This window comes from Musa acuminata, chromosome BXJ2-7 (assembly GCF_036884655.1).
Source record: "Musa acuminata AAA Group cultivar baxijiao chromosome BXJ2-7, Cavendish_Baxijiao_AAA, whole genome shotgun sequence".
NCBI lineage: Eukaryota > Viridiplantae > Streptophyta > Magnoliopsida > Zingiberales > Musaceae > Musa > Musa acuminata.
In genome coordinates, this window is record NC_088344.1 from 9,824,332 (window position 1) to 9,849,629 (window position 25,298).

The 25,298-nt window shown below is 41.1% G+C and overlaps 5 protein-coding genes and 1 long non-coding RNA gene across 7 annotated transcripts; 2 read left to right on the forward strand and 4 right to left on the reverse strand.

Annotated features, from left to right (window-relative positions):
- Positions 1–2,049: 2,049 nt before the first annotated feature.
- On the reverse strand, positions 2,050–5,455 carry LOC103991524 (disease resistance protein RGA2-like). The gene has a single exon (XM_018828514.2). It carries the CDS (start codon positions 5,340–5,342, stop codon positions 2,163–2,165), a length of 3,180 nt encoding a protein of 1,059 aa, XP_018684059.2. The 5' UTR covers positions 5,343–5,455; the 3' UTR covers positions 2,050–2,162.
- Positions 5,456–6,933: 1,478 nt separating this feature from the next.
- LOC103991525 (uncharacterized) lies at positions 6,934–8,363 on the reverse strand. Of its 2 annotated transcripts, none has more exons than XM_009411012.3 (5): positions 8,196–8,363; positions 8,021–8,092; positions 7,877–7,947; positions 7,560–7,753; positions 6,934–7,219 (listed from the first exon to the last, which is right to left on the reverse strand). In XM_009411012.3, the coding sequence occupies exons 1-5, from the start codon at positions 8,243–8,245 to the stop codon at positions 7,085–7,087; spliced, it is 522 nt and encodes a 173-aa protein (XP_009409287.2). In that variant the 5' UTR covers positions 8,246–8,363; the 3' UTR covers positions 6,934–7,084. The 2 variants fall into 2 exon arrangements, with proteins under 2 accessions (XP_009409287.2, XP_064973127.1); XM_065117055.1 differs by having other exon boundaries at positions 6,934–7,216; positions 8,196–8,356.
- Positions 8,364–9,418: 1,055 nt separating this feature from the next.
- On the reverse strand, positions 9,419–11,573 carry LOC103991526 (transcription factor bHLH94). The gene is made up of 3 exons (XM_009411015.3): positions 10,637–11,573; positions 9,910–10,317; positions 9,419–9,804 (listed from the first exon to the last, which is right to left on the reverse strand). The coding sequence occupies exons 1-3, from the start codon at positions 11,105–11,107 to the stop codon at positions 9,700–9,702; spliced, it is 984 nt and encodes a 327-aa protein (XP_009409290.2). The 5' UTR covers positions 11,108–11,573; the 3' UTR covers positions 9,419–9,699.
- A 1,749-nt stretch (positions 11,574–13,322) lies between these two features.
- On the forward strand, positions 13,323–14,948 carry LOC135617120 (E3 ubiquitin-protein ligase ATL31-like). The gene has a single exon (XM_065117053.1). It carries the CDS (start codon positions 13,616–13,618, stop codon positions 14,867–14,869), a length of 1,254 nt encoding a protein of 417 aa, XP_064973125.1. The 5' UTR covers positions 13,323–13,615; the 3' UTR covers positions 14,870–14,948.
- A 1,151-nt stretch (positions 14,949–16,099) lies between these two features.
- Positions 16,100–20,474, forward strand: LOC135617122 (uncharacterized). The gene is made up of 3 exons (XR_010488619.1): positions 16,100–16,309; positions 18,869–19,170; positions 20,346–20,474. It is a non-coding gene; the product is annotated as an uncharacterized LOC135617122 (long non-coding RNA).
- On the reverse strand, positions 18,635–25,164 carry LOC103991528 (protein DETOXIFICATION 27). The gene is made up of 8 exons (XM_009411017.3): positions 24,690–25,164; positions 23,174–23,715; positions 22,297–22,383; positions 21,595–21,651; positions 20,389–20,627; positions 20,008–20,126; positions 19,023–19,109; positions 18,635–18,933 (listed from the first exon to the last, which is right to left on the reverse strand). The coding sequence occupies exons 1-8, from the start codon at positions 24,927–24,929 to the stop codon at positions 18,865–18,867; spliced, it is 1,440 nt and encodes a 479-aa protein (XP_009409292.2). The 5' UTR covers positions 24,930–25,164; the 3' UTR covers positions 18,635–18,864.
- Positions 25,165–25,298: the final 134 nt, after the last annotated feature.

A 25,298-nucleotide genomic window follows, 5' to 3' on the forward strand; every position in this document is an offset into this window, starting at 1 on the left:
TATTTTTTGTAAGGTTTGAAAATAGTATATTTGTCCGTATAATTCTTATTAAAGAATGTACATCAATCTTTCAGATACACCCTTCCTTTTAATATTCATCCAAAGCTTTCATTATTAGTTAAGAAAAAATATTCTGAACATAAAATCTAAAAAAGATTTTTAAAATTGTTTATCATCATATCTGGCCTGTAAAGGGTATTAATGTCGCTTGAACAATCAACCAAGTATCTAGCGAAAAAAACAATGCAGCAAGATGCATTGCAAAGAGAGTATAAGTGAACATAAAGACTTGCATCTAACAACGACGACAACCGAGCAATCATTGACCAACATATGCTATGTGATAATCCCAGCTGCAAAGGGCAAAAAAGAGTAGGGAGGATAGAATTTTATGAGGTAATTGTTTTCATGACTTCTGAACTCCGTCAAGATCACCCTGACCATGGTTCTTTTCAATATCTCGAGAAATATGATTTTTCATGGTGCAATAGATTCCTTTTGCTGTTCATTCTATGAGCCTTTTGTTTCCTTCAATATAGTTCATGACTAGAAAGGGGAGCTATATCCACTTTTTTTTCTGCAAAGACACAAAGACAATGTGTAAATGAATATATACAGATCTAACAAATTTCGTAATGATGAGCATAGGGCAAGAAAATTGTTGTAATCCATGAGCAACGTTAATTTTAGACCTTAAAGAGAAGGCAGCTAATTTTGGAGAAGTTTCATGAATTAGGCCAAAGCTGAAAATTCTAAGCAGAAAAGACAGTAAATTCCTTAAGAACCATGAACAAGAACTCCAAAGATGACATACGCTATTAATAGCAAAAACAGAATGAACCAGATGAATGTTAAAAGAATGTCAATGATTAAGCAGCCACATGATTTCAAATCATTCTTTACAGAAAATAAGATAGAATCAAAGGCTCCTGAGACATGGTAACCTGGCTGATGAATGAAGTATGCCAATCTATGTACCTAAGAAGCTGTCGGATGAAGGTACTTAAATGATAAAACATGGAATAAGATCCTAACACAGCCTTTAACCTATAATTTCTAGTCATCCTAACATTTTACTGAATTAGATCAGCCAGTAGGTGCAGTTTGGGGGAAATTCCATTGTGCTTTGTTAGCTATGAGGGAAACTGAGACATGATAGGCAAGCAAAGTCAAATGGTGACACTCATTATTTGCTCCATATTTTCATGGTGATCCAAAACATATTCTTATTAGCATTGAAGTATTGTTTCAACAAACAAAATAACATATTATGACAAAAGCTCCACTAAGTTGTTAGATCACCACAGACAGGGAACAAAATCCTGTTAATGCTGGATATGTTAATTGTTAATTCAATGCTATGTCAATCAAAAGCATCTGCAGTGTCCTCAATGAGGAAATGATTTGTCTAGTTGTGGTTCCAATGTTAAACAAGGGATTTCAAATCACAGCAGTGAAGTGTTTGTGCTGTCTTATGATAAAAAATATATATAGTGGACAAAACAGCTACTTACAACACACAAGCAATCATGAAGATGTTGCTGATGATATGGATCAAACAGTCATATGATTCTTTCAAGCAGGTTAGATCTTTCTTTACCTAAGTTCAAACAGACCTTCTAGTTTTACTTTCCAATAACTTGCAGTATTAAATTGTCATATAGAGCCACTTTAGCTAAACAAAATAACCAAAATAAACATTATATTGCAATTCACTCGTGCTTTATGAACCAGATGACATTAAATAATTTAAGATAACATGATAAAACTTAATTTGTAGCAACCTGCTATCTACATTGGTTGCTTTCTATAAAGAAATAAATGATGCACTTGCTTTTCCTTGCAAAAGATTCAGGAGTTTTTTTTTTTTGTTGAAATTAATGAAGAGAGAAATTTTCTACCTGAGAGTGAGAGCAAAATTTATGTAGCATTTTGAAATGGATTTGTTTCTTGATGTGATACTGAAAAATAGGATCATGGAAACTAACAGAAGTGGAGATTATACATCAGAGAAGGGAAACAAAGGTGGTTTTTGCATGAGGCACTCACAGAAGCATACTAAAGCTAGCTGGACAGGATGCAGCTTTCCAGTAACAACTCTAAGCTTGGTGGTGGTGGTCATTGTAGATAACAGGTTGATCTCTGAACTATCTGCGTAGCATTCATGTTGATTCGATGGTAATGCAAGGAATATGTGCAATCTTATGCCAATCCTCGCCTGTCTCTCTCTGACAACGGCCCTCTAACTGGGAACATCCCCTGATTTTGAGATTCTGCAACGGCAGGTACTGAATCCACTCTGGCAAAGCAGTCAAACTATGGCTTGCCTCTATTTCCAGATGGCAGAGGGAGGTGAAGAGAGAAGGAGGCTGCTGATCCCTTCCTTCACCAAGAGATTTCAAGTTACTGTTATTTATCAGTTTAAGTGATTGAAAAGATGGGATGTGATGCTGCATCAAACTCTCTGGCATACAAGTCAGTCCATCACAACTCCCAATTCTTAACAGCTCTAGAACAGTAAGGTTTTGCAGTCCATCAAATGCAGATGGCGATGCTACGTAACCACCAAAGTCCAATGACCGTAGCTTGGACAATCCCTGTAGGCTCCTCGCTGATAATAGATTCTCGCAATCCTCAATAACTAATGACTCAACTGAAGGTGGAAAGCATGGTTCTACTTCCAACTTTGGGCAGCCCCTTGCAGTCAACATTTTAAGACAAGGAAATAGCATCCTCGCATCAGTTGTTTCATTTGTCGGACTTGTAGACCATTTCTCCATATCTGGCATATCAGATATCTCAAGTTGAACTAAGGAGGGGAATGTGCTGCCATTTCCGTACAACTCAATGCCAATTCTCTTCACACCAGTAAGCTTAATCAAGCTTAGTTCCTTTAGAGATGGCAATAATCCAAGCGGTGGAAGGCATTCACATTTTTCAAAATCTTCCAACTTGATTTTCACCAGATAAGGAAAAAAGGAGGACGATGGTTCTGTGTGATCCATCAACCAACCTGGGAACCTGATTCCTGGAAAAGTTTTCATAGTCAACACTCTTAGATTAGAACAAGGCTTAAGTTTCTCAAGTACATCATCTGCCGATAAGGATGCCGCTCTCCCATTAAATTTTACCATCCAACTCAACTTCAAAGATTGCAAGCTCGTCTTTGTGAATAAGTTTGCTTTCAGAGCTTCCATTGGATCATTCACATTATTGAGATTCTTGATCTTGAGCCGGCCTCTTATCAAGTTTAGTTGGTCAAGCTCATTGATCCTACGCCCATCCTCCATGCCAACAATGAACATTGGCAGAGTTTGCAGGTTGCTCAATTGTCCCATACCAAGCGGCATGTGAATCAAGCTGCTGCATCCTGAGATGTCAAGATGTCGGAGGTTAATCATGTGCCTCATGCTTGCAGGAAGCTTCTGAAGATGGTAGCAATCTTGCAGGTTCAATGTCTGCAAGTTGTAAAGCCTAACAATGTGATTAGGTAATATTTTAATTCTGGTACTTGACAGGTCAAGGTACCTCAGATGTTTTAATTTGCTTATTCTACCAGGCCATACTTGAATTTTACTCCCACCAAGACCTAGTGCCCGTAGATTAGGTTGAGTTGATATCATATATGAGACAAAGTCCATACAGTTCTTATCATCTACATAAGCAAACCACTGTTTTCTTAATAATATGAATGATCTTAATTTTTTCATTTGATATGTAAGCTCAGAAGCCATTGGTAGCTTCTTCCGATAATCATAGACTAATAATGAGTAGTGACTACTGTTGGGGACAATACTTTTCTTACCCACTTCAATGACTGAAGACTCAACTTTTGTAACACTACATGCAAGATCATGCACTAAATCATGCATCTTACACTTAACTATGTTGTCGTACTCATCCTTCTCTGTCACCTCAAAAAGGGATCTCCAAACCAAATCATTGAAGTATTGGTTACCAACTGCTTCAGCAAGCATTGAACAATCATTTTTTTCAATGAATCCTTCAGCATTCCATAATTGAATTAAATTCATTCTCTCAATTTCATAGTCTTTTGGAAATATTGAACAATAAGCGAAGCATGATTTCAAATAAGATGGTAAATGATTGTAACTCAACATTAGAGCAGGTAATACTCCATTTTCATCTTCGGGCAATCTCCACAATTCACTTTCACTGATAGCTAACCACTGGTCGACTTCCTTTTTCTTGCTTCCCATCAGACTTCCAATAGTCTTTGCTGCTAGAGGCAATCCCCCACACTTTTCAACGATCTGCTTTCCTATTTCCACGAATCTAGGTTTCTCTTCTTCCCTAACCAACCTAAATGCCCTCTGCTCGAACAAGAGCCAGCAATGTTCAAAAGATAATATTGGCATTTTGTGCAGCGTGACTGTCCCCATGATTCTGGCAACTGTTTCACTTCGTGTTGTGGTAATTATTTTGCTTCCTTGCTTACCACATCTAAGCAAAACCTTCAGATCTTCCCAAATCATTTCGTTCTCATTCCACACATCATCTAGCACAAGTAAGTACCTCTTCCAACTCAGTAATGCTTGAAGTTGAAGCTTTAAGGCTTGCAAATCACTGCAATTTCTTGGAGATCTGACAATAGACCTTATAATTTCAATGATACTAAAATTTTCAGATACATAAACCCAAAATCTACCATCAAATTGTGCCATTACCCTCTCATCATTGTACACTAACTGCGCAAGCGTCGTCTTTCCAATTCCCCCCAGTCCGACTATGGGAAGAATCGATAAATCCTTCTCATTGTCGACTTCAAGCAGAAAGTTTATTACCTTCTCTTTATCATTGTCTCTTCCGTATACCTCAGATTCGACAACAGCAGAACAAGTTTCCCTTTCATTAGCCCCGTGAGACACAGATCCCTCGTTCAAGTTGAATCTATTCCTCTCATCTGCGATTTCATCCAACCTCGCCCTTGCATCCTTTATCCTGTGAACCATCTTGTGTCGAAGCAGCATCGGATTTTTAGAAGAAAGGAAATCGCGTACCGTTCGACAGATGCGACTCCGGTCTTGCGCCCTTCGCCGGAGCGCTTCGGTCAGCAGGTCGTCCACCACATCGTCGGCATCGAGGGCGGCGTCCTTGAGCTTGGTCAACCAGCCTCGCAAGGCTTTGTTGGTGATGGGTTGCTGCTCGGCGTCGTCGAGCACGTTCAGGATCGTCTCCAGCACGCTCTGCAGCCTCCTCGCGTCGGCCTGGACGCTTCTGCACAGCCCCCATTCCTCGAAGAGCTCAGCGCCCAGCTTGTTAACCACTACGCCGATGAATGGAGAGGCGACGAGCGAGGCCACTGCGATCCCGGCTACCATCGTCGAACAAAGACTGGGAGGACACCGCAAAGCTCAAAGCTAAAACCTTGTTGTCTCCTGAGGCTACCGGACGCAAATAAATGTTCGACCAAATGACGGAGGAGACTTTTCGCTTGGACTTTAAGCAACGACGTCACCAGGAGGAGATACAAGTAGGGTAATTTATGACGAAGAAGCAAGAGACTGTCCGAGTCAACCCCAACGCCAAACCACTCCGTCCTTTTCTTTTCTTTCTGTATAAGGTAATGTTTTTACATCTTTCATGACAAATGACAAATATATAACATAGAAAAGGCACATTCTTTTTAAAAAAATCTTAAACTTTCTTCTTCTTTTTTTATAGGGTACCCCTTGAATTACTATTTTGTAATCTTCTTTTTATTATTTATAATATTTTTTAATATTTTTAAATTATATATTTGTAAATGAACTCAAATAACCTCTTTTCATTTTTTTTTTTTTTTCCTCTGAGCGCAACGTTGACAAGGAGCACGTGGAGGAGTGTTAGCGTCGGCGATGCGCGCAACATCGATAGGGAGCATAAGGTTATGGAGAAAAAAAAAAGATAAAAACAATAATATTATGGTTATAAATAGTAAAAAAATTATTATTTTATAAAAAAAATTATCAATAATATGAGAGTTATCAATAATAGAAAGGGACTCTAAATAATCAACTTTTTTTTGATATAATATAGCATTCCTTATTTTTTTAAAAATAATATTACTTCTGACCTTTCTCTTGTTACCCTACCACCTGTCACCTCTATCCTCACTACCCCACGATTGTCCTCATTTGCCTTTACCCTCGTGTGGTGCTCCCTTGTTTGCCCTCGCTATGATAGCCTCTACAATAATGACCTCCACAATGACATTCCTTCCCTAATTTTCTTTAATAAAAGCACAAAAGTTATCATAATAGGACAAAGGGAGGGAGGTCCCCATTACGCTATGAAATCCATGGGCATCCACTGTACGATATATGTGATAACCTTGCTACTCCCTCATTTTTCCTAATCCTATTGCATAATCTTCAATTATCGACGACAACATTTGTGACCTCGATAGTATTGTTATATAATTTTATAAGAAATAAAAGTATCATTGTGAAGGAGAGTCGAATGAGGACAAAAGTGACGAGGCATCGCGGTAGAGCGGAGATGATAAGGCCTCGCAATAGCTCGTCACAATAGGGTGGAAATTAAGGATAATTTCATCTTTTGAAAAATAAGAATATTTTGTGAAATAAATATAAAAGAGAGTACTTTATAGGAAAAAAAGTAAAATTTTAGAGTTTTCTTTTTTAGGAATTTGCTTGCATAGAAAACATATTCTATTGTATTCTTAACTATACATATTTAAATTTGCATTTATATTCATTCTCTCAATCAATTTTATACACCACCAGTCAATATATTTTAGACTAATTCAACTCATCATCAGCTTAATTCAGCCTGGCTATATCAGGCTTGGAAAAATCCCAAACCATTGGTGAATCATATGGCACAGGTGCAGCATACGCGATCTGGCATTTGGCTGGGGGAATTCTTCCACATTATTATTAGAATTGATGCAAAATTCCTGCCACAGACTTGAGAAAAATAGATAGCTTATTTATCAGCATGAGGAGTTTGTGAACAGAAACTTAATATTATGTACAGAAAGCATAGGAACTATGATGATTGCACAAAGGAGTACTTTGAACATTCAATGTTCATGAAGATTTTTCAAACAGATAGCTCTTCATGTGGCTTTTGGCTGATCCACACCTGAATTGATCGGGGTCTCCTGTTCTTGGATTTCTTTCTCTATCTCTTCTCCTTTCTCGATGATGGGCTCAACCATTGTGTCCACCTCTTCCTTTACATGATCAACCTGCTTTGGCCAGGGAAATAGAAGGCATAATTGCCATCAGCATCATTCATCAAAACATTAAGAACTCCACTCTTTTAACTCTGTAGTCTATGTAAAATATGATATATCATCTTCCTGAGTGATAGAAAACCGAAACCCATATGATTGAAGTCAATGGTAAAGAACATGATCATGCAGATCTACAACTTAGCATAAATCTTCAACATTATCCTGTTACTATTTTCTCTTTCACATTCATATTGTCAACTAAAATACATAGCAGTGACCTCATTAAATCTGAACAGATACAAACAAATAAGAGTGATGTTCATTTGGGAAAGAATGAATTATGATCGCATAGTACCTTATGAATGAAGGCTTCAGCTTCTTCTGCAGCCTTCTCAACTTCTTCACAGATCTGTTCGACCTGCACGGCCTTGTCCTTGAGACGTCCACCGTCTGGGAGTTCATCGACAACATCGGAAGCTATCTTCTCAGTCACCTCAGCGATCTTCTCCACAGCTTCTGCAGCACTCTCAGCAGCCTTCTCTACGGCATCTAGAACACAGAATCCCTAATCTCCGAATTAACGATGCTAGTACAAACAGTGAAGGAAGGAAACATGGCTAAGATGTACTCTTATGAATCTAACTACTTGGATTCATTGTATGGTTTGAGCACCTTCTCTCCTTAAAATTCTCCTGTACAGGGGCACAGCAATGCCTACAACTGAGCCCAACACCCATCTAGTCCTTTAAGAATAATCACAAGAACCTCATGAGATTGTTGCAAACAAGGGAGTGCAAGTCGAAACTTGTCGCTTACCACGCTGAGATGCTGGTTAAAGGAGTTCGAGAATCAGATGATCCAGCGACATCGACATCAGTGTTCGTGCCTCTACGTTAATCATATTGCAACCATAAATATCGACTGAAAGAAGAAAAGAAGAAGAAAACACAAAAGATGCCAAGTAGTTTCTACGGAACATCATCTGATATACTTAGTTTCCACTTCAATCCATTCTTCGGTTTCGGTGCTGGAAGTCTGCATTGCTGGTTTCTCTATGAACTGATCAAGATCGGTGGGAGGTTTTGGATCATGGGGCTTTGTAGGTTAAGCCTTGTTGTTTGCTCCTCCGCTCGGATTGACCTCATCGAATGAGCCTTCGATCAATCAACATAGACAAGGTTTCGAGTCTGTAGGGCCCATATCTGTCGGTGGGCTTACTTTTGGGTTCCGGCACTCGAGTACGTGTGACATTTCTCATCGGGAAACGCATGAGGTCAAGTGACTTATTGTCCATAGCGTAGGACGAGAAAATGGCTCAGCTGTTTCCTTCTGACAAGAGATCACTTGTACTAGAATATCATTGGATCAAAACATGGGACCCATAGAGGTGTATTTGATTTGAACCAATGGACCGGCGTGTTCGATGTACAACCTGCCTATACAGATACAGTGTACTGGAAACACACCCAGCCACTCTGAACGTGCGTTGCGTGAGCAAACTAGCTACCCAGTCATGAAGCTGCACACACTCGGACGGGATACAGGTCAAATGACACAACTAGCTCGTTGAAACAGTGGGTCCCGAAATCAGTTCGTGCACTTAGAAGTGATGACAGTGGTGGGAGTAGTATTGTGTCTTTGGATCAACGCACGAACTACGTCCAGTGTGAACGCTAGACAACATCGTCAAACACCCAATAATGCAAGAACAATGAAGATTGATGGGGAGCACCAAACACCAAATAGGCTTGCTTACCAGTGACCCACCAACACGTGGACTCTTTGTTTCTCTCTTTCTTTTTATTTCTTAGATTTGATCACGATATTAGTAATTTAACTACATCAATTAATACTAAATACATAATTTTAGGCTATTAAGCGTCGTGATACATCCTACTTTAAGAATATATTTTTCCGCATAGATTTACTTACTGAAACAGCATATACTTTTTTTGTGCGTAGATATTCTAATATGTACACATTTGTTTTAAAGGGTCGCGGATCAACATCCTCGAAGCCTATGTTTTCTTTTATTTTCTCGCGCATGCAATATGGTACAGATAAAAATGAATCAATGAACGCCATGAAGGATGACACCTTGTAGGACAGAAGAAGTGGGAATAAGCAGTCGCACAACTCTAAGAGCCCCCTATCGTTCTGCATTCCTCCTTTTAGGTTCCTTTTTTGGGCTCACAGGAACCCAACACTGTCCTCTGCCATCAACACGCCATGATAGCTTCCAATAAAATACAACTAGTTTCTTACAAGGTGACGTAAATTTCGTCCTCCTTGGGTGTGCACTCTTACCTTGAAGAAAGCTCTTAGAACAGGTACAGGAGGAGTCTTCTTCTTGGATTTAGCTCATAGAAAGCTCACAGCTTACAAGCCTTATAATGGTCCTCACCAAGTTTTTGAGGAAACAAAGCTGAGTTTGGACTAAGGGCATTTCAGCAACCAGAAAACAGGATATTAGACGAGATTATGAGAGGCCATCATCACACAGTACAATCAAAGGCAGCATCCTGCTGAATCTTCGCAACCATTTGGTGGACTGCTGTTGCAATCTCATCCGCCGATGTCAATAGGCATTCATCTTCCACCTATACCAATCAACAACAAAAATAGCACAGAGTTCATCATCAGTTGGCAACTCATGATTCCGAAGGAAATAGCAGGGAGTGAAAGGGACCTAGGCCTCGCTGTACCTTGAGGCTGAAAGAGTAGAGGACCATGTCAGCAATGGTGGTGACGTTGAGGTGGAGAGTTGTCAGGTGGAGGCTTTGCAACCCCACCACCATGTTCTGTAGCTGCTTGGGCCGCCGCGTCGAGAGGACCTTGAGGTTGGCATGGGTCTCCACCATGGTCACCTCTACCTCTGCTACTACAGGCGAGTGGTTCTCCACTGCAGGTTCACCGGCGCTGTCATCGGCGGCAGACTTTGCGCAACAAGGGGAGTTCGATGAGTATTGTGGGAAGGAGAAGAAATCAGCGAAGGGGGAGGGGGAGGAACTGGATCGCTGCTTGACCCTCTTGTGAGCTTCGAGAGAGTGGACGAACTTCTCGAGTTGCTTGACGAAATCTATCGCGCCTCCAACTATTGACGCTTGATCACCCTGTTCGTGTCGAAATCAACATGATTTCAGAGTTGATGAGCGTAGTTCTAAAAAATAATCATCAGAAATGGAATTGGCATTGAATCTGAAAGCATGTGGAACGAGACTGCTCGTCTTTTTGTTCACTGTTGCAAGACAGATTCTTTGCCATCAGACAAACCAAAGAACACAATTTACCACCGGTTGTCCTTGCCATAAGAACTATTGGATCGAACTGAAAACTAGCAGCAGAGGATTAAGTGCAACCTACGATGGAAGTAGTTCGTGATGCTTTAAGGTACAGAAGCCAGAAGAAGTAGAAGGGTTAAGGGAAACGGACCCTCTGAACATAAGAAGCTGGCATGAGTGACCGCAGCACAGCAAGGTACTCGTTTATCTGCTTCCTCCGGTTGCGCTCGACGGCGATGTGGGCCATCCTCTGATTCTCCACCTCCTCCTGGTTCTTGAAGCTCTTCAACCGCCGCTTCTTTCTCCGGCGTGCTGCCAATCCTGGGCTAACGTTGAAGGCGTCTTCGGTGCCCGTCTCCGGTGATGAGGAATTCACATGGCCATCAGCAGAAGCTTGCACGATGGAGGAGCTCGAGGTGTCCCACGTCCCACGCGTTTCATCCTCCACCTTCCTTTCTTGCTGCAGTCCCCTCCCACCTTGATCGCCAGCACTACCACATACCTTCCCGGCCTCTGCTACACCACCAAAGTCATAGCGCCAAACCTCCCCTCCCTTCTTGTGCAACTCCCTCACGTCGCAACCAAAGAGGTCTTGCGGGAACACCACGGCTTCTAGTGCCATCTTTCTGCTGCCACGGCACTATCTATCGGTACAGAATTGAACGAAACCTTAGACAGAAGCACGGCGAGGCCAAACTAAGGTCGGGGGAGGGGCGCTTTAAAGGCCTCGGTGGAAACAAGAACACAGCCCAAGGTTGCCAGTTGAGGTCAAGAAAGGAATGCACAGCATCGAGTAACGAGGGACACCGTCGTTAGCTGGGTTTAGCTAAAATTAAAATTCAAAAAGCTGCAACTCCAAAAGTGGATGAGATCAGTCGCTTCTATTTTAATTTGGGAAGAAATAATAGTTTGGTTCGTAGTGAGGGAAGAAGAGAGGACAACAGGCTTCAGAGGCTCTTTCGGGCAGTGAGGCCAGTCCAGGCTGCATCTGTTGGTGCGGAGTGCGATCAGGAGAAGAGTCATGTGGCCACCGTCTCAACTTGGAGATGACAGCGCAGGAGCCCCTTCTCTCAAATTCTTATGCAAGGTCCTTTTCCCCTGGACGATTCCTTCCTTTCTCGGGTCATAGATATCTGCAAAGCTGCATGACATGACCCGTTGGTCTTTCTTCCATGCTCAGTCAGTCAGACTACTACATCTTTGAAAAGGAACCACAACACGAAGGTAAGGTCTCGAAGGAACAATAAAATATGAAAGTTTCCTCTGTATGTATTTTAACATCATAAAGTTACTGATTCCAGCTTTTTGGTGTCAGCTTGTTGTTTTCAGCAACGTAGATAAAATCTAAGCTTATCGAGCCTGTTCTTGGTTACTCTGAGCTTTCAGTTCTCAGAATGAGTAGCTGCAATTTGCATATTTGTTTAGCTTTCATATTTCGTTTCTTTTGTTTCCAGCGTATCATCTTCTATGGAATGGCCTCTAAACTTGAGTTGCCAGTGACAGGAACAAACCGGCAGCTTGCCTTAGACGGAGTATACCTGTTCAGAGTTGCAAGTTGGAGTTGATGGCCTGTATCGATCCTCGTTTGCATGTTTATAGCGATAACTTTCTTTCTTTAAGCGATATGCAAGATCCAGGACCGGACTAAAGAAATGGGAGGGCTCGCAAGCGGGCTGCCTCCTCTGTCCTCACCTCTCTCTCCTGCAAAGAATTCACCATGGCGGAGAAGTGCAACATAGATGCTTATTCTGATCACAACCTTTACGCCAATCACGAGTGCGATCATTTCTTTAAGCAATTCCTTCCGACAAGATTCCCGTCACGCAGCTGCACCAGATGGCGTATTACGTGGTCTTTTCTTGGGTGAAGCCGGTAATCATTCAAAGTTTGGTCGTTCAGCTCCACTGCTTGCATTAACAATGGCAGAAAAGTTTAAGATCTTGGCTGTGACAGCAATTAACTATATACAAGGACATAATGTATACGACAATGAGGCTTAGTTATGTGGGTAGATCCTTGTATTCGTATAAACTTTCCTCTGGCCTACGCTTTGCTGAGAGAGAATTCATGGCAGCAGGTTCAGTGGCTACACTGTGATCTCAATCTTCTACCTTCCTCTCCGCTTTGCTTCTTCTCGTGCTCAAAAATTTGGTTGCCACTCTCTCCGGTCCAAGTGTCGATCTAAACTACGCGAAATTATGCGGAGAGAAATCACACGTTTCCAGCATCTATGTTATGAGGTCTGGTCAGCTGCCTTCTCATTTTCCCATCTCACGCCCAAACGTCTGATCTAATGGGGTCTTATCGATCATAATGTTCCACCAACCTCGATCGATCATGTCACCTCACGACATGAAGAGGTGGGACAGCAACCCAACAACTTTTAGATTGCTTGCGCTGCCGCCTCGACTTGCCCAGCCTTCAGCTCTTACTGCTTTGATCGACTTGCCCGATCCCAAACACGCATAGATACTATATTCTATTATTTAAATAATTAATTTAAAAATAAGACTTAAATTTACAAATATAGCCAATATAAAAATGACAGGAGATCGACTTTCTTTTTGAATTTTCGTATTTGTCCAACCAAGTTAAACTGATACATCCATCTTATCGGATTCGTATCCGTTTGGTCCCGTCGATGGCGGCTCGTTTCGGAACCGCCCATCTTCGCCGTCGTTCGTCGTCGTATCAATGAGATACGCTAGCCAAATTCATCACCCAGAGCATCCCTCGCTGATCAACCATGCGCACGATTTTTAATTCTCGACTCCCCCTCATCACATCCGTCCATTCCCAACACCAGCGGGTTCACGTGGAAGGTTTAGGCCGGAGAATCTAATTCCAGTCAATTCAAACATGTTGTCGCACGTGGGGCTTCTCCGATGCGCAGAGGTGCTGAGCCCCACATCATGATCAAATGATCACGCGAGTAAGTGTGGCGTTCGTTATCAGTGGGAGAGTGTCGCTGGACACAACTGAAACCCAAGGAGTCGTAGCGGAGAGGAAGTCTACACTGACCGCTGAGGCTTCCTTCCTCCTTCCCTCCCGCCTCCCCTTCATCGTCTCCTTATAATCGCCTCCTGCTTCACCGACACAACCGTATCTCGCTCCTCGTACTGCGTCCTCGATGGCCACGAATCGTTGTCGCCGTCCGATCGACGGGCCGTCCATCGCGGTCGTCCTTTCCGTGCTCCCGCTGCTCCTCGCACCCTGGTGCGTCCACGCCCAGCCGTCGCCGCCCTCCGGCCGCGGAAACAACAGCAGCAATAGCTTCTACAATTATGACGCCAAGTTTAACCCCGCGATGTCCATCGTTATCATCGGCATGATCAGTGTTTTCTTCTGCCTTGGGTTCTTGGCCATTTACATCCGATCCTGCACCGGCGACGGAGGGGACCTCGGCGCGTCCTCCCCCCATTGGGCAGGCGGCGGCTTGGCTCGGTCTCGCCGGCAGCAGGGGCTTAAACCCGAGGTGCTGCAGACGTTCCCGACGCTTATCTACGCGGAGGTGAAGGGGCTGAAGGCAGGGAAGGGCGCGCTGGAGTGTGCGGTATGCCTCAGCGAGTTCGAGGACGACGAGGAGCTCCGCCTCCTCCCCCGCTGCAGCCACGTCTTCCATACGGACTGCATCGACGCCTGGCTCGCTTCCCACGTCACCTGCCCGGTCTGTCGCGCCAACCTCGCCGAGCAAACCACCGACGGCGGTCTCGACCCGCCGTTTGTTGCCGTCCCAACGGCGGGCATTCATCCCGAGTCCGCTGCCCTGCCACAGAATCATGTTGCAATCCCTGTGGACCCTGCAGCTGCGGAGGAGGAGGAGCGGGAGGCGGCCAAGGAACTAGCGCGAATTGGAAGCCGGAAGCGGGAGGCTCGGTCGCGATCCGGGCGTCGGTCGCCGAAGTTCCCACGATCTCATTCGACCGGGCATTCCGTGGTCCGGTCGGTGGAGGACGTGGACCGGTACACCCTCCGGTTGCCGGAGCACATAAGGAAGGAGATCTTCGCCGCCCGGAAGTTCCACCGTTCAGCAAGCTGCGTCGCGTCCCCAATCGCCGGGGAGGGAAGCTCAAGGAGCGGGCACGGTGGCGGCGGCGGCGGCGGGGGCGGGGAGGGAAGTAGCCGCGGATGGTGGAGCTTCCGCCCTCGGAAGTCGGACCGGTGGCCACCGTTCTTCTTACGGACGCTGTCGGTGAAGGTCCCGGCGTGGGTGACGGGGACGAAAGGGGAGGGCGAGTGCTCAGTGCAGAAGGGGGAAGCGGAGGGCTCAGTCAAGAGAAGGGTCGCGGCCGTGAGGACGTCCTTGGAATGCCTCGGAGGCGGTGGCGGCGGAGGACGAGACGATGACGAATCCCCGACCAGCTCCCTGACTCGGCAAGTTTGACCGTGTCGAGCTGTTCATATTCTTGCTTGTTGACTTGGTTCCAGTTTTCACTTTATATAAATACATAAAATTGCATACATGAGATTAGCGTGGTTTACTAAGAGAAATTGTACATAAATCCTATCTTATTCTTATGCAGGTGACATACTATTGTGCAGGTTTGGACCTCCTTGTGTTCTACGAATGCACTATTAAAACTCATCTCTCAGACTATGTTAAACAAGTAGAGAAACATTGTATGACATCTTTCCGATTTATCAATATCGTAGCAACATACTTTGTTTCCTCACGGTGAATGAAACGGCGTTGATCTTCGCAAAGCATAAACCGGAGCGTGGTCAACGCGTTGAAATCTTAGTGCTTCTAAGTTAAACCAGCGACGTATATATGCTGAGTAATCCTACGTGTGATCTTACCTGCAGCACAAAGTCGATGAATGCTTTCGTCACAAACCCTATAATAAAAAAAAAATAAATAAATAAATAATTTGAACCATTAAAATAAAATAAAAAATAATGAACATACATGAATAAGTCAAAAGTTTGAACTCTTATGGGATTAAGAGTGTAGTCTTATATCATACAGAATTAAAAAAAGGGGATCAGATTTGATCCAAAATCTAAAGTCAACCTCTCCAATCTAATATTGCCCTGCAGACAAGTGGGTTTATATGGATAATATAATAAAATCCTAAGGCGTATTACTTGCTCGATAAATAAATAGCAATTTCGTGCACCGTGCGTTCTTGTTGATGCGTAGAAGCAACGTTAAATGGCTCTTTTGTTTACCCTGTCAACGTTTATTAACTATAAGAATAACATGAAAGAGGAAGTAATGATGGGGACGAAGATCATGATAACATCATCCTTTTAAGGGAAAAAAAAGATGCTATATGGAAATAAATAAAAATGGGATGCTAACTGAGAATTTGTAAAAAATAAAGAGCTTATTATTTTGGGAATTTACCCTTTTTTACTATTAATACTAAGTAATTATATCAAATCTTCTAATTAAACTTTGTCATCTCAACTGCAAAATTATTTATTTGGTGCATCGATCTCTAATTATGTTGATGAATACAATTCAAGATCAATACAGGTTCAGACCAGATTCGGAATTGGATTTCGCAATCAGGTGCGTGCATTGCGATTCTTTTCGGTCAAAAGCTCAGATTCATTTTCTATGTCAACCTCGCGATCCTACCCAAACACTTCAAGTAAAGGTATCGATCGTATCGCACGCTATACTTTGGCTTATTGTCATCTTCGAGGGCGGGCTACAGCTATCCGTCACCCAGCTTGTCGACGTAATCTGCTATAACAATGCAGCGAAGAATCCCGTAGCATGAAATGCCGGCTGTGCTCGGCATTCTCGTGTCGAACAATGGACTAAAGCACCGTGCAGCTCGTTCTCGTGAAACGGCTGCATTCCGCTGCCATCGTAAGTCTCTTGCCGCTGATCAAACGAACTGTCCTCTTTGTTGCAGATTTAGATTAATGAATGCTGTTTCATAAACGATTCCTAGAGATTGTTATCAAAATCGCATAGCAGATAGGGTTCGACTGCAGTTTATTGGTTTTGCCTTTTCGTAAACTCCGCTACATGCCGTTCTGTTGCCTTTTTATTTTGCGTTAAATATGTTTGTTATTATGCCTCTATAAGCATATAGCTTCCTTGTTTGTCCCATGCTCTAGAAATCAAAGCTTGCCAAACACAGGTTTGAAAGAGGACAAACCAAATCTTGGACGAGTTACTGGAACAATTTTTGGAACTGGTGAAATTGCTTGAGTGAGTGTAAAATGTTCAAGCCCATCTTAGCGGTTTAATTTCCCCTGGTGTACCCAAATGCAGGCTAGTACGAAAATTCTTGGTATTTGTTTCTTTGCGGCTGCACTCTGCATCCTATAGGATGGCAATTGGATCTTATGGAATTCTTACCCATTACGAGAATAACTAACCAAACAGGCTCGTATGAGTAAGAGTTCCCCAAGTGCCTCCTTGCATTGCTTATCCTATCCTGGGAGTCTCGTTATATCAGTACTTAGGACGGACCCATTGTCCAAATTCATGGGCAACCAAGTTGTCTAAAGTAAAAAAGGTCAATAGAATGCTTAATCCAACCTTGAATCATGGGAAAAAGGAACATTGTCATCATTTAAGAAGCGAGGAAAACTTCTGCATTGATCAGGTTTTACATATGCTCATGCAATTGTTATAAGTTCTCCAAGTTGGCTGTAATTTAGATGGTATCACCTAACTACGTGACTGTAATCATATGCTGTGTCATCTCTTCGGTCTTCACAAAAGTAGTTCATGGGTTATAGAGGCAGCAGTTAAATGACATCTGCATCTTAGGTCTCTGATCTTGTATATTGCTAGTTAGGTAAACCATGTCTCAATGGTCATAAACAATAAATATGGAGATATGATTTTCTAAGATTAACTTATTCTACATTAGGAAATACTTGTGTAGAAATCATGTATGGAGTTCCTTGAGATCTGACCTAGGTTGTCCATCTGAGGAAGATATTCCCTTTCACGAGATTGGTCATGGTCTCCATTCCTCTGGGGTGCAGTTACATATTTCTGTGCTAGTGATGCAAATAAAAAAAAAGAAGAAGTAAGAATTAAAAAAAAAAGGATAGAGAAGCACTACACAATGTTCATGCTTTACTTTATATTAGTTGTTCTGCTTGACTCTAGCCCAAACTATTACGTGATGCTTTTCTCAAAATTGTATTCCAAAGGACTTTCTGTTAGGTGCTTTGTTCAACCTTAGCCCAAACCACCACATGATGCTATTCTCAAATCTGTATAAAAAACAGCTCTATTCGACCCTCTGTAGCCCAGACCAACACATGATGCTTTCTCAAGTATGTATAGGAGCACTAGGAGGAGTTGGTATTTGGTATATAGGTTGAAAACTTTTGCACCATCTAAATATATAAGCTATATCAGTTTTTCTCAGAGGGTAATATTTATTCCGCAATGATATACACTCAAATTATTTAAATATACTAGTGCATGCATGTTCATCTGCCAAGGGATGGAAATTAAGATTTTCACTAAAACTGGAGGGTGGAACTTTGCTTCATTTATAAATAATAAAATATGGTTTTGTGCCAATTAGAGTTTTTCATTACAAAATCAAACAGGTGGCTGATTTATCAACATTCAATCCATTATTTTCTTCCATTACTTTCCAAAGTCATTATTTTATCATGGATCTTTGTAAGTACATCGAAAATTTTCTCTGAACAATACTTTTACAGTGACACTGTGTTGCTTTCTTTTGTCTTTGTAATGACAAGAAGCTAGAAAAATCACATCTTGAGGTTAAATAAATTAAAGTATATGAATGGGAATAGAGAGGGAAGAAATGGCTGATTTTATTTATAGCTCAGATTTAAAAGACAAGATTCCATCTTCTTCCTAGATAACTAGAAAGAAGGATGTCAATCAGGTAATTAATCATAAGAAATTTTTCGTAAGAAATATCACCAATTAACAGGGCAGGAGGTCTGCTACAATTATATAATCTCCAGTACTGTTGATACTATTACATCACATTCTTTTATTAAGAAGGTGAGAGACATCCTATAACAGCAAGTTTTATGTTGTTGGATCCATGTATTAGCGGTCTGACATAATTTCCATGACAGAAGAGTAAAGAAATTGCAATATTCCTTTTTTAGAAGAGGAATTACAATTGAGTAAGAATATATTAGAATGGAGATGTAAAGTTTGATAATTATGGAGCAATACTCAGAAATCAGAATAGTGGATTATTGCCAATAGCTGTCCATTGCAATACTTACAAATCCATGGAGTTTAATATGCAAGAATTCATTGGCTAATCATATAATGATCTCCTTATTTCTAGATGTTTCTTTTCTTACCACTTGTTGCATTTTTATAAAGTAAATATAATTTTCTCCAAGGATAACTGGCAATCATAGTTGACTTTAACGTTTGCCTGATCAATTTTGTGCTGTTCAGGAATTTGTACGTATATCGTCGGCTGCAACTGACCATTTCTTTACACGGTCCCTTGCTATCAGTGCCTGGAAAATAGATGGTCTACATGAAATGCCTCTGAAACAATAAAGACAACTCAAAATGTATGGCGGACGATTTAGATGGCTGGTCTTACCTCTTTATCCCAGTCACATCGAATGGTCAAAATGGCCAATATCAATGTCTGAATGCCTGTTCCACCAATCATTCCAGCCCAAATGCCCTGTTATAAGAAAGTTTAGTTGGATATGACTTAAGATAATATAAGGCCACAAGAGAAAATTGTGAGTATTTAACATGATTTCCTAATTTAATAGTTCTCACATTGGATAGGAATTGACTCTCTTTGTGTCAAAATTTTCTTTTGTGTAGTTGTTCCTATGGCATCTTAGTGACATCGATATCCACTATTACCACTATTTGTCAGACATGAAGTTTTTCTTGATTATATTGTCATTTTATCATAGACATCACTGACCATGATTTATGTTTGTTCATGTTAGCCTTCTCAGATTCGCTCAAAAGATTGCCTGAACTGGTCAGTTTGAAAGATTAACTGATCCATACATATAAGAATCCTAAAATAGTATAATAAGAAGACATGCATGAATCATTCAACAAAAGTTCCCATTATTAATCTAACCTAGTATAATATTAACCAAAATCTTTTAATCAGAAAACAAATAACCAACCCAAGCTAAAGGCCCTGAAGAAATTTGGAGCAAGATTTTTCCCTTAGTTCAAACATATAACTGCCATGCTTCTAAAAAAATGTACAGAAATCAATTAAGAACTGAATATTCTGCACTCATTTGTGCTCTGATTTTCTGTTTAAGATGCTTATATAAAGTGAAAAATAACACTTAATGGTGCATGTAATTTTTATTTTTATTTAGTGATTATGATATTTTGTTTTCTCTTGAGAAACATGATTTACTAATCTACTGCATGGAATGGATTATCCACCTATGCAGATCATATTTTACATCTCGCATTTTTTTAAGGAAATATATGTATGTTACTGATTGTTACTCTCTCTTTGTTGTCCATCATCTTACCCTCATGACAAAGCTAGTTGTCTTACATAGCAACCAATAAAAGTAAAGAATAGTGAAGCATACCAGAATGCCAAGTTCAAAAATCCACCCTAGAATCAATCCAAAAGGGATGCCAATGAAGTAGTATGTTCCAATATTCACAAATGCCACCAATGCTTGCCACCCTGACCCAACAGCAACACCTTAAGAAAGATTCTCATACAATTAGCAATCCATGAGCACGGCTGGAGGTAATGATTGGGTATTTTATTTACTAATCATGCGTTAAAGGTTCATTATTTTTTTTTAAAATGAGCTCAAAATTGAACCAGATCTCCTTACTTTATTTCTCTTTTTTGTTTTTGTAACTATTATCAAACAGTAAATTAGTATGCTAATTTCATTCCTTTTATTTTTTTCAGGTAATCTTAGATGCAAGAATTACATGGCAGAGGATCTGCTCACCAGAAAGAACTGGTTGGACACTGTTGAGAAGAATGCTGAATGCCAATAGGATACATAGCCTGTTAACAACCTCCTGAATGACTTGACTTGTTGAAAAGATAAGAGAAATTTTGTCATGAAAACCGATGATTAGAGACCAGAAGACAAGGCCAACAGTTGTAGATGTTGCCACAGAGACAATGGTAGCAAATCTTGCGCCTTTTCCATTGCCTGCTCCAAGCTCATTAGCAACCCGGACTCTTCGTTCTCACCCAAAAGTAAGCATCAGTGAATTACGTGAAATCAGTTTATATGTACTACTCTTGCTTCAAAATGACCAAATGCTACTTAGCAGGAGGGAGTAAATAAGAGTTCAGATCCAATATAAATTAATGAAGGGACAAAACTGATTCGTTAAAACACCTTGGATGCAACTTTCAAACCTAGAGTTGTCTAGTATGATATTAATGCTTGTAACTAGATATTCGGCACTTAATACTCGTGTGCTGTCATTTGAACTTATGACTCTTGACATTATACCCTGTAGAATCTGCAACAAGCAAATCTGAAGCATGTGATACTAGGAAAAGATTGTGCAATAATGTTATTGCTTTATCTAGGTTCTAGCGTATGTTGAGTTGAGGAATCTCATCTATGTTGATAGCAAGCATTTATTTGTAAAGATTGCAACTCTAGTGATCATTGACAAATACATTTACCTTAGCTGACAAGGCACAGAGGAAGAGAAAATCTGGCATAAGTGAAAAATGAACTATACCACTGCCACATGGCTAGTTAGAATCCATATTTACTTGTTTGACTGAATGTAATCTATCAACATTAGCAACTTTAAGTCCTATAATATAGTCCTTAGCTTCGAGTGGTGGAACTCCTACTATGCGGAATATATGATCCACCTGGAGGGCAACTGAAAGACATGCTCTGTGCTGTAGTGGGGGATGTGATCATGTGAGTACACTTGTCTAAAAGCCTCAAGTCTGCAGAAGATTGTTACTGTCATGTTGGATAGATTGTTAACCCAAATGCTGTAATTAATCTAGCAGTTCAATGCATATGTGAGAGAAGATGATCCAAAGCACACATGGATTCTGTAAATGAGGTTCATGACTTAGGTGATAGGAGACTATGGATTTAATCCCTTGAAACTTTAGAAGGATGATGACCTAAAGCTGGAGGAGGTAGACTAAGTGATAACAAACAACATACCCTGTGCCAGCAAAGAAGGCCAATGGAATCATCATCTCCCAGGAGTTTATATTCATGCTGTACAACCAGAAAAAGCTTGTTCAGATATATAGACTCAACTCATCTTGCCACCAGTATAATTATATTCATGTTGCCTCATACTTATATCTGAATCAGAAAACATATTGGTTGAAATCACAACATGGTGAAAAGACTAAAACTGGTTTTCAAAATAATATATATAAATAACCTTTCAGAGTTTGAAAATAACATATTTGTCCTAATAAATTTTGATGTGACACCCTTCTCATATGCATCTTCCAAATATTATGATCCTTTGCATAAATCCTTCCAATTAAAATTCATAAAAAATTAATCACTGCCAAGTATAACTAGTTTGAACTTAAAAATATATATAAATATGTAAAGTGCTCCTACTGTATCTGTAATCAAACTAAAGAGTATCAATGTCATGTAGAGTTTTAATTAAACTGATAAAGATTAACCACAATAATATGTATACAAGTTTTTATAATTTGTAGGGATGTACATGCTAAACTTATATTTAGTGGGACATATATTATTGTATGTTTGTCCATTTATTGGATGACAGGGCATTTTAATTTATTACTGTGGTGGCATTAAACTCATGTTGTGTGTTTTATATAGTATTCCATTGACCCACTCAAAAGGTGATTGTAATACAGAGTTCATGCTTCTCACCAGACAGAGAGAGCATCCACAGCTATTTCAGCATTCTTTAGATTACCTGCCAGTAGAACAAGTATCCTGTAATACCAGTTCTCCAAGCTGCTCAACAAGAAATAATATAAATGTTGAGATAATAGAATATAATAAGGTCATCAAAAGTTAACAATTACTGCTGTAGGCTTAACTGAAACAGTGTCATCTTTCTTCAGCTTGATTTGAAAATATGGCATTTGAAACATGTAGTTTTGGGCATGCTCTAATTAGTGTCAGTCGCATTAATTATGGATGACTAAGAAATAACATCAATACACAAATGCATAAATGAATGTACTGATGGGTAGAAGGTTCTTCTCGAGAAAAAAAAAAGTGAATATAAAGCTTTTGGAATCAATTTGAGAACAATTAAGAGCAAGTCAATAGTGATAGCAATAATATTATCTTGATGATGCCACTCTTTTCCTCTTCAAACGTTATTAAAAGCTTAAAGCAATGCTTCTCCAAATTTATTTCCTAGCTTGAAACCCATCTCTGTAATACTTCTCTCGTGTGGTACTTTGCTTTTAGTGAAAGTCATTGATTTGTCTTTTATTATTTGAATTTAATTTGTAGAATAAGACTTGTATGGTTTTTTGTTTTGTTTTGTTTTGGTTTAGGGCGTTGTAAATCCGAGCATAGAGGGACCAAAAACAAAGGCTATCAAGGAGAAGTAGATAACACAAGCTGAGAGATTATATATGTATGTCTCATTGATTCAACTATGATCCTCCAACCTAATGCAAATTCCATATATTTGTTTATGCAAGCAGGCACTGTGCACGGTGAGTTCGAGTCATGAATGGGAAAGGAAGAGAAAGAGCATACAAGAGATGGGTAAACAAAGTGGAAATACCAGAGCATGACACCGGATGAGACCGACAGCTTCAGAAACCCCCACAGCTCGGCGAATGCTTCAAAGGAGAAGCCCTTCCAAGTACGAGGACAACCCCCGCAAACAACGTACCCGAACTGACCCACCACCGCCACCCACCAAGAGAAGTCGAGCGTGAGCGTGGCGACGGTGAGCCCCAGCTTCAGCTTCTCCAGGAGCAACCAGCTGACGAGGACGTGGACAAGGAGGGCGAGGACGGTGAAGGCGGCGTTGATGGAGTTCTTCAGCTGGCACTGGAGGAACCTCTGCAGCGGGAACAGGAAGACGAAGGAGAAATGCATGGGCAGCAGCCACAGCGAGAGGTATCCGGCCTGCTCTGCTATCTCCCGCGGCTGCCCCAGCAACTCCAGCAACGGGGTGGCGTACAAGTACAAGGGGAGGAGGAGGATGGCGCAGACGAAGAGCACGACCCAGGATCGTTGCATGTACACACCCAGCATGTGGTACCGCTTGGCCCCGAAAGCTTGCCCGCACAGCGTCTCCATGGCACTCGCCATGCCAAGCTGCGCGGGGAGGGACCATGTTAAACATCCTCGATATGAAAGCAAGCATGCAGGTACGTGTCTACGTGTGTAAGTATGCACATATACCGCGGCACAACTTATCGACGGGTTTGATGTAAAATTGTGGAATAGGTTGGGAAAATGGATGAATTTTATATGATGAATAGGGAAATTTTTTTAAATTATATACTCAATTTATGCGATGAGATCAATTACTCAAATCCTAAATTGATTCAATTGATTGAGTTGCGGAGTCAACTGACCGAATATGCAATAAGTCGTAAGAGATGATGATGCGCCGAAGAATCGGACGAAGCATCGAGGAACCAATGATATGCCGAACAATTTGGTTAATTGTTTAGGATTAATTGCCTCGATCGAAATTTTATTTTACATGTGTAGGATTAACTATGATGGAAAACTAATGTAAGCTTAATCTTGGATCAGTATAATTGAAATATCTTCCGAGTGAAAGACTTTATGAGAGAGTCTACTAATCGATCGATCAGTAGTATGAATATGAGATCGATCCGTGAAGATCACGTAGCACAAGTGAAAAACAAAAGATAGATGATCATTGAAGAGAAGTAAGGGAAACGATCTCACCGGAGTGTTAATTTGATATCACATAAAATTTTGCTCGAGACGAGAGTTTCTCGGATATCATATAAAATTGAGGAATATGTAATGAAAAAAAAGCATAAATTTTATTTATCAAAATACGAGATAGATTTTTTTTAATCATGCACTCAAATCATATAATCAGATCAATTATTTAAATACTACATTAATCAGATTGATTGAATATTCCTACGTTGATCTTCTATCATTTGCTCCCATAAATTTTATGGCAATCAAAAGATTATTTTGTGGTTTTCATATGCATCGTTGTCGTCGATGGCCAACTCCGGCGAAACTACTAGTGTTTCTTTCCCTTCTTTTCCGAAGGACGTGAGAGAGATGAGGGTGCATACCATAAAGCCGAACGCAAACGACGCCACCACAGTGGTGGCGATGGAGAAGGACGCCAGCTCGAGATCACCGACGTGCCCTGCGTACGCCTGTGTGATCACGCACATTCCATACAAGGCGAGCCTTCCGATCATCGCCGGCCCCACCACCGCCCACAGCTTCTTCGACTCCTCCCACACTCTCCTCGCTAACCCCGTCCCACCATTTGTCAGCAGAGGGACGCTCTCCTCTTGGACCTCCATGTCTCATCTTCCTCCGCCGGTTCCACCGTCCTGTTTATAGACGAGCTTGGAGCCCCTTCAGCGAGAGCTTTGACTTCTTTCACCCACCCTGTACTATCAAACTTGGTTCTAACCTAACCGGAGGCCATGGTAGGTAACTATTGAGATTAGTACTTGCAGAGGCTTCATGAAGATTACCAATCTCGTTGCGTCCCAGAAGATATAGTCCGGGGAGAACCCAAATCAACGCAGTTGTCGTCTATCCGTGGCTCGTCTCGGGAGTCTTATCGGTGGCTGTTCACACACATGGTTCCATGTACCTTACCACATGCAAGTCCGCTTCAGACAACTTTCTTTTCAGTGATTGAGAGAAAAGGTTAATCTTGGCTT